This window comes from Oncorhynchus mykiss, chromosome 1 (genome assembly GCF_057628025.1).
Source record: "Oncorhynchus mykiss isolate SJ-2025 chromosome 1, ASM5762802v1, whole genome shotgun sequence".
Taxonomy (NCBI): domain Eukaryota; kingdom Metazoa; phylum Chordata; class Actinopteri; order Salmoniformes; family Salmonidae; genus Oncorhynchus; species Oncorhynchus mykiss.
The window spans coordinates 40622709-40636540 of record NC_143022.1 but is presented as its reverse complement, the minus strand read 5'-3'; the positions used below and the strand labels follow the sequence as shown (position 1 = coordinate 40636540).

General features: G+C 44.3%; 1 protein-coding gene across 1 annotated transcript; it reads left to right on the top strand.

The window, feature by feature from the left end:
- Positions 1-7227: 7227 nt before the first annotated feature.
- Positions 7228-11070, top strand: LOC110522389 (uncharacterized). Its single transcript, XM_021600757.3, has 4 exons — positions 7228-7996; positions 8456-8662; positions 9632-9823; positions 10116-11070. The coding sequence occupies exons 2-4, from the start codon at positions 8470-8472 to the stop codon at positions 10442-10444; spliced, it is 714 nt and encodes a 237-aa protein (XP_021456432.3). The 5' UTR covers positions 7228-7996; positions 8456-8469; the 3' UTR covers positions 10445-11070.
- Positions 11071-13832: the final 2762 nt, after the last annotated feature.

Genomic DNA, 13832 nt, shown 5'->3' with positions numbered 1-13832 from the left:
CTCGCTTCGCGTTCCTAGGAAACTATGCAGTTTTTTGTTTTTTTACGTGTTATTTCTTACATTAGTACCCCAGGTCATCTTAGGTTTCATTACATACAGTCGAGAAGAACTACTGAATATAAGATCAGCGTCAACTCACCATCAGTACGACCAATAATATGTTTTTCGCGACGCGGATCCTGTGTTCTGCCTTACAAACAGGACAACGGAGTGGATCCCATGCAGCGACCCCAAAAAATGACCGAAAAAGAGGGAAACGAGGCGGTCTTCTGGTCAGACTCCGGAGACGGGCACACCGTGCACCATTCCCTAGCATTCTTCTTGCCAATGTCCAGTCTCTTGACAACAAGATTGATGAAATCCGAGCAAGGGTAGCATTCCAGAGGGACATCAGAGACTGTAACGTTCTTTGCTTCATGGAAACGTGGCTTACTGGAGAGACGCTATCCGAGGCGGTGCAGCCAACAGGTTTCTCCACGCATCGCGCAGACAGAAACAGACATCTTTCTGGTAAGAAGAGGGGCGGGGGCGTATGCCTTATGACTAACGTGACATGGTGTGATGAAAGAAACATACAGGAACTCAAATCCTTCTGTTCACCTGATTTAGAATTCCTCACAATCAAATGTAGACCGCATCATCTACCAAGCGAATTCTCTTATATATTCGCCGTATATACCCCCCCCCCCCCAAGCAGACACATCGTTGGCTCTGAATGAACTTTATTTGACTCTTTGCAAACTGGAAACCATTTATCCGGAGGCTGCATTCATTGTAGCTGGGGATTTTAACAAGGCTAATCTGAAAACAAGACAAGATTTTATCAGCATATTGATTGCGCAACCAGGGGTGGAAAGACCTTGGATCATTGTTACTCTAACTTCCGCAACGCATATAAGGCCCTGCCCCGCCCCACTTTCGGAAAAGCTGACCACGACTCCATTTGTTGATCCCTGCCTACAGACAGAAACTAAAACAAGAGGCTCCCACGCTGAGGTCCGTCCAACGCTGGTCCGACCAAGCTGACTCCACACTCCAAGACTGCTTCCATCACGTGGACTGGGACATGTTTCGTATTGCGTCAGACAACAAAATTGACGAATACGCTGATTCGGTGTGCGAGTTCATTAGAACGTGCGTTGAAGATGTCGTTCCCATAGCAACGATTAAAACATTCCCTAACCAGAAACCGTGGATTGATGGCAGCATTCACGTGAAACTGAAAGCGCGAACCACTGCTTTTAATCAGGGCAAGGTGTCTGGTAACATGACCGAATACAAACAGTGCAGCTATTCCCGCCGCAAGGCTATCAAACAAGCTAAGCGTCAGTACAGAGACAAAGTAGAATCTCAATTCAACGGCTCAGACACAAGAGGCATGTGGCAGGGTCTACAGTCAATCACGGACTACAGGAAGAAATCCTGAAGAAATGCTCCCAGGCAGACTAAATAACTTTTTTGCTCGCTTTGAGGACAATACAGTGCCACTGACACGGCCTGCAACGAAAACTTGCGGTCTCTCCTTCACTGCAGCCGAGGTGAGTAAGACATTTAAACGTGTTAACCCTCGCAAGGCTGCAGGCCCAGACGGCATCCCCAGCCGCGCCCTCAGAGCATGCGCAGACCAGCTGGCCGGTGTGTTTACGGACATATTCAATCAATCCCTATACCAGTCTGCTGTTCCCACATGCTTCAAGAGGGCCACCATTGTTCCTGTTCCCAAGAAAGCTAAGGTAACTGAGCTAAACGACTACCGCCCCGTAGCACTCACTTCCATCATCATGAAGTGCTTTGAGAGACTAGTCAAGGACCATATCACCTCCACCCTACCTGACACCCTAGACCCACTCCAATTTGCTTACCGCCCAAATAGGTCCACAGACGATGCAATCTCAACCACACTGCACACTGCCCTAACCCATCTGGACAAGAGGAATACCTATGTGAGAATGCTGTTCATTGACTACAGCTCGGCATTCAACACCATAGTACCCTCCAAGCTCGTCATCAATCTCGAGACCCTGGGTCTCGACCCCGCCCTGTGCAACTGGGTACTGGACTTCCTGACGGGCCGCCCCCAGGTGGTGAGGGTAGGCAACAACATCTCCTCCCCGCTGATCCTCAACACTGGGGCCCCACAAGGGTGCGTTCTGAGCCCTCTCCTGTACTCCCTGTTCACCCACGACTGCGTGGCCACGCACGCCTCCAACTCAATCATCAAGTTTGCGGACGACACAACAGTGGTAGGCTTGATTACCAACAACGACGAGACTGCCTACAGGGAGGAGGTGAGGGCCCTCGGAGTGTGGTGTCAGGAAAATAACCTCACACTCAACGTCAACAAAACTAAGGAGATGATTGTGGACTTCAGGAAACAGCAGAGGGAACACCCCCCTATCCACATCGATGGAACAGTAGTGGAGAGGGTAGCAAGTTTTAAGTTCCTCGGCATACACATCACAGACAAACTGAATTGGTCCACTCACACAGACAGCATTGTGAAGAAGGCGCAGCAGCGCCTCTTCAACCTCAGGAGGCTGAAGAAATTCGGCTTGTCACCAAAAGCACTCACAAACTTCTACAGATGCACAATCGAGAGCATCCTGGCGGGCTGTATCACCGCCTGGTACGGCAACTGCTCCGCCCTCAACCGTAAGGCTCTCCAGAGGGTAGTGAGGTCTGCACAACGCATCACCGGGGGCAAACTACCTGCCCTCCAGGACACCTACACCACCCGATGTCACAGGAAGGCCATAAAGATCATCAAGGACATCAACCACCCGAGCCACTGCCTGTTCACCCAGCTATCATCCAGAAGGCGAGGTCAGTACAGGTGCATCAAAGCTGGGACCGAGAGACTGAAAAACAGCTTCTATCTCAAGGCCATCAGACTGTTAAACAGCCACCACTAACATTGAGTGGCTGCTGCCAACACACTGACACTGACACTGACTCAACTCCAGCCACTTTAATAATGGGAATTGTTGGGAAATGATGTAAATATATCACTAGCCACTTTAAACAATGCTACCTTATATAATGTTATTTACCCTACATTATTCATCTCATATGCATACGTATATACTGTACTCTATATCATCTACTGAATCTTTATGTAATACATGTATCACTAGCCACTTTAACTATGCCACTTTGTTTACATACTCATCTCATATGTATATACTGTACTCGATACCATCTACTGTATCTTGCCTATGCTGCTCTGTACCATCACTCATTCATATATCCTTATGTACATATTCTTTATCCCCTCACACTGTGTACAAGACAGTAGTTTTGGAATTGTTAGTTAGATTACTTGTTGGTTATTACTGCATTGTCGGAACTAGAAGCACAAGCATTTCGCTACACTCGCATTAACATCTGCTAACCATGTGTATGTGACAAATAAAATTTGATTTTAACTTGAAGCTCTCAACCTGCTCCACTACAGCCCATCACTGAGAATGGGGGGATACTCGTTCCTCCTTTGCCTGTAGTCCACAATCATCTCCTTAGTCTTGGTTACGTTTACAAACTCTGGCAAAGTGATTTACAGGTGACACCCTAAGCTGGGCATTTGGCTTTGACATGTACTGAACCACAGTCTTGACAGGGTACATCGTTTGGCATTCTGTTTCTTATTATCCCCTGTAAACTCTGTCTGTTTATGACCATATGTTTGGCATTTTGATTCTGAACGTCGCTCACGGGAGGTATAATATACAATCTCTGGTTCACCTCCATCAATTTTCCTGTTTTGCCTTTGTGCTTGTTCACTTGAACGACACAAGTCAATAGCTTTGTTCAGTGTGAGGTTCGGTTCTCTGAGCATGCACAGCTATATCTTTAGTGCCAATGACAAGCCTGTCAAGGACTAGTTCCTCTTGTAATATGCCAAATTCATATCTGCTAGCTTTCTCAGATACTGCTCTGTTGTTTCACATTGACTTTGTTGACAAGCATTAAACGTGTACCTCTCATAGATCACGTTCCTGGATGGCTCAAAGTGTTTCTGTGGCGCCTTTACCGGGTCAGTTCTCTCTGCTTCTGGCATATGAAGATGCCGCTGTAAGAGATGACATTCCTTTCTCATTACGGTTAACAGAGTTGCTATGCTTCCTTTTTGTCCAGACCGGTAGCTATCTCATAGTTTTCTCATTGTGCTCGAAAAAATGTCAAGTTGTTGTATGTATCACCCTTCATGTCCATCGGCTCTGGTACTGGAATTACTGGGTAAGCCATTGTTGTCGTTATTATAATTTTTTTGTAGCTGGTTAGCTGGTTGGCACCTCCCTTCCTACTGTGCATTTATCCGTGTGTCATTTTGATTCATCAAGGATATACCTATTTGGTTCTGACTTCTGACACCATGTTTTGTGTGCTATTTGTTGTGTACAAGACCAAGGTAATATTGATTAGAAAGCCCTTACTTAAGCATCACTCGGTAGCATGCATACAGCTCCATTCAGTGCATAGTAAGTCATCTCTAACTTGGCTCGCTAGTACTATATAGTATCACACTCAGGTACACATAACAGCAACGCCATCTATTGGCTTGGCGACATCTCGTAACACCTACTAGGCATACTTGGGTTACACAAACAGTGCCTTCAGAAAATATTCACACCCCTTCACTTTTTACATATTTTGTTGTTACAGCCTGAAATTAAAATGGATAACATTTTGATTTTGTGTCACTGATTGACACACGTCAAAGTGGAATTATGTTTTTAGACATGTTTACAAATAACATAAGTTGCATGCACTAACTCTGTGCGCAATACGTGTTTAACATGATTTTTGAATGACTACCCCCATCTCTGTACCCCACATACACAATTATCTGTAAGGTCCCTCACTCGAGCAGTGAATTTCAAGCACAGATTCAATGACAAAGGCGAGGGAGGTTTTCCAATGCCTCGCAAAGAAGTGCATCTATTGGTTAAAAAAAAAGCAGACATTGAATATTCCTTTGAGCATGGTGAAGTCATTCATTACACTTTGGATGGTGTATCAATGTACCCAGTGACTACAAAAATACAGGCGAGCTTCCTAACTCGTTTGACAGAGAGGAAGGTAACCACTCAGGGATTTTACCATTGGACCAATGGTGATTTTTCAACCAGTTGGAGAGTTAAATGACTGTGATAGTAGAAAACTGAGGATGGATGAACAACATTGTAGTTACTCCACAATACAAACCTAAATGACAGAGTGAAATGAAGGAAGCCTGTACAGAATAAAAATATCAAACTAATACAGCAAAAAATGTGGCAAAGAAATTAACTTTTTGTCCTGAATACAAAGCATTATGTTTGGGGCAAATCCAACGCACACACATCACTGAGTAACACTCTTTGTATTTTCAAGCATGGTGGTGTGTGCATCATGCTATTGGTATGGTTGTCATCGGCAAGGACAAGTGAGATTTTGTAGGATGAAAAGGAATAGAACTAAGCACAGGACAAATCCTAGAGGGAAACCGTCTTCACTCTGCTTTCCAACAGACACTGCGAGACAATCCACCTTTCAGCAGGACAATAACCTAAAATGCAAGGCCAAATATACACTTACTTACAAAGATGACATTGAATGTTCCTGAGTGGCCTAGTTTCTGTTTTGACTTAAATCAGCTTAAAAAATATATGGCAAGACTTGAAAATGGCTGTCTAGCAATGATCAACAACCAACTTGACAGAGCTTGACATTTCTTTTCAAGAATAATGGGCAAATATTGTAAAATCCATGTTTGCAAAGCTCTTAGAGACTTACCCTGAAAGACTCACAGCTGTAATAACTGCCAAAGGTGATTCTAACATGTATTGACTCAGGGGGTTAAATACTTATCTAATCACAATATATTGGTGTTTTATTTTCCATAGATTTTATTTAAAATTCTCTACTTTGATATTAGAGTATTTTGTGTAGATCGTTGACCAAAAAATGACAATTAAATCAATTTGAATCCCACTTTGTAACACAACAAAATGTGGAGAAAGGGGTGAACACATAACAAAACAAAGGGCAGGACAACATTGTTGTAGTCATACAGCAGGACTCCCTCAATAGATCAGCGATTTTGGGCTCCTAAACTGAGGTAGATGATGATTTGATGATGGTGATGCCAGATGATGGTAATGCAGTTGGCTTGATGCTATCCTCGGCCACTCTGTAGCCTGTGATGCCAGGTGATTGGAGTTGTTTTACTGGCCCTGATGTCATTCTTAGCTCAGGCTCTCTTTAGCCTGGACTTCGTAGTCCTCCACAGCTAACATGTAGCACCCACTTGGGTAATGCCTCTGCTGCTGCTACAGTGAAAAAAAAGCCCATACCACACATCAGTCCAGAGCAGTGGTCATCCTCACTGCCATGGTTATGTGATTAGGACATTTGGCTCCATTAGGACATTAGGACATTTGGCTCCATTTGGCTCCATCTCCAGAACATTTCCTGAGCTTTTAAGATGCAGTTAGGTCTAATTGATCATGAAGCAGTTGGTGTTGAGATGCATCTTTTAAGTTATGAGAGCTGTTCTTGACTATTTCAGCCAGAAGTATGTATATCAGGCTGTGCTGTAATCTATGCAGTTCTGTTCATTGAATGCCAAAGGTGAATCAAATTCATTTTACGTTAAGTTTCAGTCTCTGTCAAATACATTTTGTTATACAGTTCTATCTCATTTTCTGGTTGTGCTCTTGTTCCAAATGTACTATAATGATTCACTTTTGAATATGGTTATATTATAATGGAATGTGGCTATCTACAGAACATTTCCTGAGTTTTTAAGAAAGATGTTGTTAGTACTGTATACATATGTACAGTAAATGTTTCTGAATATTTTATATAAATTGGTCAACTTTCCAGAAATGCCTTATTTTTACCACTTATGGAGAAGTACAATGTGTGTTTTTCCAGATCACTTCTAGTGAAAGCCTAAATACTATAGACTCAAATGTTTAATTGGTAAATCAAGGAAGTGAAACTCACATAGGTTTGAAACCCTAATGATTTAAGTAAAATGTTGCCTATTTTTGTTATTGTAGGTAATCCAAGGACACAGCCTGCCTCTTGATATATAGTAAGTGAGCAGTAAAAGTTTCATACAGTATGTATCCCAGGCTGTTAATTACAGTTTGGCTATGGGTTGTTGGGGTTTTTCCATAATGACCGTGCACTGACTGGGGACAAGAGGAGGAAGGTGGAGGTCTTGATTTGTGTGGCGCTACACAGTGTGTGTGTGTGAGATAGTGGGGTTTTCTTTCCTGAGCTGAGTCACACTCTCTCTCTCACACACACACACACACACACACACACACACACACACACACACACACACACACACACACACACACACACTGTAAGACCTTCTGTTCACCTACACATAGCAGCCATAACGTCATGACTGAGTTGGAGAATGTGGTGTGTGGCTGATTGCGACTTAGTGAAAGCATCATGCCACTTACACTGGTGGGCGATTGTGAAACGCTAAGTGTTTGTGTGTTATTGGGGGTGGGTTATTTTTTCTCCCATGATGACAACCTGTCCTCTGTTATACCCATGCAGAGGGAGGGAACAGGAGCAAGGCTTATGTGACAAATAACATTTGATTTGATTTGAAAAAACAAGTTATTTGACTGTCATCCATTCACTGCCTTGGTGAGGATAGTAGAGCGAAACAGATCTGCTTTCACTTTTCTAATGGCACAGCCGTTGTCACAGCCAGGGGATTCTGGGGGAACTCAACCACTGAGTAGGGGGGTTTCCACTGTAGTGGGGAAGTGGAGCGCAACACGGAGGGAAATATTTACAGTGTCATATTCCATCTCTCTGTGTGTGTGTGTTCCTGTGGTACACTGGCAGTGCGTGTCACTGTATCGGTGTGTTTGGTAGCACTGAGCTCATTGTACACTAGTCCCTCTCACACGTCTGACTAGCTCTTGTTCTACTTATGCCAGGAGGAATTTACACAAAGCTTCATAGCACAATATAAAAGGTAAGAGGAACATTTCCTATACAATCTGACTGTTGCTAATGTTATCATGAAGCTGATTTACTGAACACGTTTGTTTTGCTTTATGGCACCATTTGAATTTCAGTTATTTATATACACCTTTATTTAACTAGGCAAGTCAGTTAAGAACAAATTCTTATTTTCAATGATGGCCTAGGAACAGTGGGTTAACTGCCTTGTTCAGGGGCTGAACGACAGATGTTTACCTTGTCAGCTCGGGTATTCGATCTTGCAACCTTTTGGTTACTAGTCCAATGTTCTAACCACTAGGCTACCTGCCACCCCATATACCCATACACCTTACATTTGAACTATTCCTGAACAGAATTATACTGTAGTAGATGTACCTGTGAATGCTCCACTCTCTGTCTCACAACACCACCCCCTTCTCTCTTCCTTTCCCTCCTCTCTTCTTTTATCCCTGTCTCCTTGTTCTCTCAGCCCTCTGTGTCAGTATGAAGGTGTTTGAGGTGGGAGACTCGGTGAGTCGGTTCAGGCTGGCTGAGTCGTGTGTGGGGCTGGCAGGGTGTCTCTGTGTGGCCTACTCTGTGTGGACCCCTTGCTGGCTCAATGACAAGGGACTGTGGACTAATGGCGACAACAGCACCAACACTGACATTGACCAGACCAGGGGCATTATCTTTAACGGTGAGTCAAGAAGCTGCATTGACCGTCAGCGTCCATTTATTTAATACACCCCTGTGTATTCAGGGTGTATTATTGTCAGTGACATGATTACAAATTTTAGTTAATTTAAATCCAGTACGGTAATGCCAGCTGTTCCTAATTCAAAGTGTGTGTTACATTGCACCTAATGGAATGCTACAGGTAGCAGATGTACAAGGAAAAGCTTAACTGTGAGTGTTGATAAAATGTTTAGTTACACTTGAGGTTGGCTTTGTGCATTTGGCCCATTTGGAGTTTTTCCTCAGAACACAGTGAACATGACTTGAGGGGAAACAGCTGAGCAGTAAGATATGCACAATAGGATTGCAGTGATGTGAACAGGTGTGGACTTGCGCCTGTAGCAATCATCCACATTCTCAGAGAACAGGATGAGGCGGAGATGGGGGGATGTTCAATGTTTAGGGCTGAAGGAGTGTGTAAAGTAGGTTATATACACACACACACCAAATTTCTCCAGTGCTGGGCCAAATAAATATCTGATGGTAAAGAAAGAAAAAGTTGAATACAGTACATGCTGCTCCCCTGCTTTATTCCTTCAATACAACTGTATACACACAGCGGCAGCTGTGTGCAGCCCCCCCCCCCCCCCCAAATTAGCATTTAGGGCTCCAAACCAGTTTCCTGACAGGTTTATTAGGTTAGCTGATAACGGTGTTTTGTGGCATCTAGGGTGTCTGATTACATCATCTGGCTCTTACTGTTTTTTCTGTTTAGTATGACATCAAAGAATGACAGTGTGAGTGATAGATTAGCAGTCAAATTGACAATACATGCCATTGTGTATTGCCATTGTATTGACAGCCTGTTATTGCCCTCTCCTCTGTGTTGAACTCAGAAATAGCATGCAGATGTAGACAGCTTGAAAATCTTGTCACTGTTTACATATTTTAACCCCTGCCTGTCTTCGTGTGTGTATGTGTGTGTCTTCAGCCCTGGAGGCAGAGCAAGTGTTTGGTGTGCTGTCTTTCTTCATGGCTGTGAGTTCTGGAGCTCTGTGTCTGGTGTTCGCCCTCTGCTGGACGTCCCAGACGGTGCGCTCCTACTCCAACACCCGCTCTCTACTTATGGCAGGCCAGGCCCTCTACCCCACTGTCCTGCTGCTCCTCGTTTTGGGACCCACAGGTCAGTATGGGTCCGGGCCACAGACTTAAAAAGAAGAAAGGGTGCACTTCATGTGTAAAGTATTGGAGCTGGAGCTCTAAGTCCACCTCCAGCTGATGGGGTGGCAGGTAGCCTAGCAGTTAGACAAGCGAGGGTTGCCAGTTTGGAGGGTTGACAGTTCAAAACAAGGGTCCGAATGGAAACATTTGTCAGGAAGTGAGCTGGCAACCGAAAGGTTGCCGGTATCAACTCCTAGATGCCATTGCCTGCTGTTGTGCCCTTGATCAATGACCTGACTGACCTCTCTCTCTAGGATTTTTCTTCCTGCTCAGCTGGTCCCTCTTCACCTACCAGCACTGGGTGGAGATCAATGATGACTTCACCTGCCTGGGCTCCTCCTATTGGATGGGCGCCCTGGGCTGGGCCCTGCTATTGATTGCTCTGCCCGTGGTCTTCCTGGTGGAGCAATGTGTGGTCCCGGACATCCTGACGGACCTCATGAAGGCCAGCGAAGGGTGGCGGCGTGCCTCTGAGATACCGCACGCCAAACGCTCGTTCAGAGAAAGCCATCAACATTGTCAAGAAGACGAGAGTCATGAAGACGTAGAGAGGAGGCTGAAGATGTACATGTCAGTGCCCTGAGAGGAGGAATGGAAGACAGAGAATTAGTGAAGCCTTTTCAGGCTCAGAGACTGAGCTGACTGCAGAACTGGACTGGACTGGACATACAGCTGATAGATGTCCTGTTCACACTAGCAGCACCAGGGAGAGAAGCTTCTCGTGCCTGTCTGGATCAGAGACTGACTGCTCTCCTGTAGGAGAACGCTCCCAGACACACTCTGAGAATGTGATATTAGACAAAAATGCCAATGCTGTGATAGTGTTCTTGTCAGTCTTTGTTGTTGTTTGTTGCCAAGCAAGGTTTTCCTTCCTTATAAAGGAAATATTTGTTACAGTAGCGCCCTCATGTGGTGAGTATTACTAAGGTTTGTATGTTGAAAAAAAAATGAAAAAAAAGAATTAAATGGGGGGTTGTTCAGATGCAAAGGACCACTTCTTATAGAATTTAGAGGAATTAGGCCTAATTATGTAATATATTCACAAAAGCGGTACATTACAGTTAAACTAATGAACATTCAAAATCGGCCTACGTCTCATTTCAATCTAAGTGTGACTTTGAATATCTTCATAAGTTAAATAAGTGTGTAATACATTCTTGAAGTTGTACATTTTTAAAAACTGATTAATAAATTGCCACTGTTAATGTATTACTGAATTATTTATTAATCCCTTTTAACTATTATCTCCGCCAGACGCCTCTTTTATCAAAGGAGCGTGCACACAAAAAATTACTCAATCTTGCATGAGCCAGTTTTTCTGCAAAGGTTGGTATTTATACATTTTGATCTTGACGAAAAAGTGTGCATATCTCCATGCACAGCTCAGCCCATGCATAACTTCTAGTGGTTGATCAATTGTATTGCAAGCAAATATTATTATTTAATCCAGGCCCTGCAGTGCCTAGCTCCACTCCCTTTACCCAGGCGCTCTCAGTTGTTGACTTCTGTAACTGTAAAAGCCTTGGTTTCATGCATGTTAACATTAGAATCCTCCTCCCTAAGATTGTTTTATTCACTGCTTTTGCACACTCTGCCAACCTGGATGTCCTAGCTGTGTCTGAATCCTGGCTTAGGAAGGCCACCAAAACCCCTGAAATTTCCATCCCTCACTATAACATTTTCCGACAAGACAGAACTGCCAAAGGGGGCGGAGTTGCAATCTACTGCAGAGATAGAACTCTGCAGGCTGTCTTACTATCCAGGTCGGTGCCCAAACCATTTGAGCTTCTACTTTTAAAAATCTACCTTTCCAGAAACAAGTCTCTCACCGTTGCCGCTTGCTATAGACCACCTTCTGCCCCCAGCTGTGCCCTGGACACCATATGTGAATTGATTGCCCCCCGTCTATCTTCAGAGCTTATGCTGTTTGGTGACCTAAACTGGGACATGCTTAACACCCAGGCCATCCTACAATCTAAGCTTGATGCCCTCAATCTCACACAAATGATCAATGAACCTACCAGGTACTTCACCCAAATCCGTAAACAAGGGCACCCTCATAGATATCATCCTAACATGCTGACCAGACCGGACACGTTGCGTGTGTGAGCATTGCAAAATAAATTTAGAAATCCATGTTATTCATTTATTGCACCCACACTGCTCGCGCCCGCCAACGAGTGTCTGCGTTGCCAAGGACTAAAATAGAAGTCAATCCTATTTCTGACGCAGATTGCGCTGGAAGTCCTGCCTCTCCCATCTCCTCATTGGTTTATAGAAGCAGGTACCCACGTGCCATCTCCTCATTGGTTATACCAACGTAGGTGATTGAAAGACGAACTGTTTTGTCGGTTGTCGTGGTTAAAGTGTAGATGCCAATCACCATATAAGTTTAAAGATGAAAAAGCCTGGAAGGAGGAGAGATGACTAGAAACGAATCGGTTGTCCGTTTTATGTGTGGATTAATTGTGCATTTCAGGTAAAATAACAACTCAAATGTTTATATCCCAGGACAAATTACCTAGCAACAGCAAGCTAGCTCAATAGGACAAATTGGCTAGCAAGTGCAAGCTAACTAGCTAAATTACCATACATGTTTAATGCTTTTCGACCTGTCCCCAAATGAATGTCATTGGTTCAGAGTTTGTTTTGATATTTTAACCTGTGTGTCGTGATCGCGTTTGGTGTAGGGGGACAAAATAAAGTTATGCACAATAACGCACAATGGCGCACGTGCGCAGCCGGTTTGGGTTCCGTGTAACCAACCTACCCTCCAAATACACCTCCGCTGTCTTCAACCAGGATCTCAGCGATCACTGCCTCATTGCCTACGTCTGTAATGGGTCTGCGGTCAAACGACCACCCCTCATCACTGTCAAACGCTCCTTAAAACACTTCAGCGAGCAGGCCTTTCTAATCGACCTGGCCCAGGTATCCTGGAAGGATATTGACCTCATTCCGTCAGTAGAGGATGCCGGGTTATTCCTTCAAAACTTTCCTCACCATCTTAAATAAGCGTGCCCCATTCAAAAAATGTAGAACCAGGAACAGATATGGTTCACTCCTGACCTGACTGCCCTTGACCAGCACAAAAACATCCTGTGGCGTACTGCATTAGCATCGAACAGCCCCTGCGATATGCAACTTTTCGGGGAAATGAGGAACAAATATACACAGGCAGTTAGGAAAGCAAAGGCTAGCTTTTTCAAACATAAATTTGCATCCTGTAGCACAAACTCCAAAAAGTTTTGGGACACTGTAAAGTCCATGGAGAATAAAAGCCCACTGCACTGTGGCTAGGAAATACTGTCACCATCGATAAATCCGCGATAATCAGGAATTTCAATAAGCATTTTTCTATGGCTGGCAATGATTTCCACCTGGCTATCCCTACCCCGGTCAACAGACCTGCACCCCCCACAGCAACTTGCCCAAGCCTCCCCATTTCTCCTTCACCCAAATCCACATAGCTGATGTTCTGAAAGAGCTGCAAAATCTGGACCCCTACAAATCAGCCGGGCTAGACAATCTGGACCATCCCTTTCTAAAATGATCCGTCAAAATTGTTGAAACCCCTATTACTAGCCTGTTCAAACACTCTTTCTTATCGTCTGAGATCCCCAAAGATTGAAAAGCTGCTGCGGTCATCCCCCTCTTCAAAGGGGGAGACACTCTAGATCCAAACTGCTACAGACCTATATCCATCCTACCCTGCCTTTCTAAGGTCTTCGAAAGCCAAGTTAACAAACAGATCACCGACCATTTTGAATCCCAGCGTACCTTCTCCGCTATGCAATCTGGTTTTCGAGCTGGTCATGGGTGCACCTCAGCCACGCTCAAGGTCCTAAACGATATCATAACCACCATGGATAAGAGACAATACTGTGCAGCTGTATTCATCGACCTGGCCAAGGCTTTCGACTCTGTCAATCAAGACATTCTTATCAGCAGACTCAACAGCCTTGGTTTCT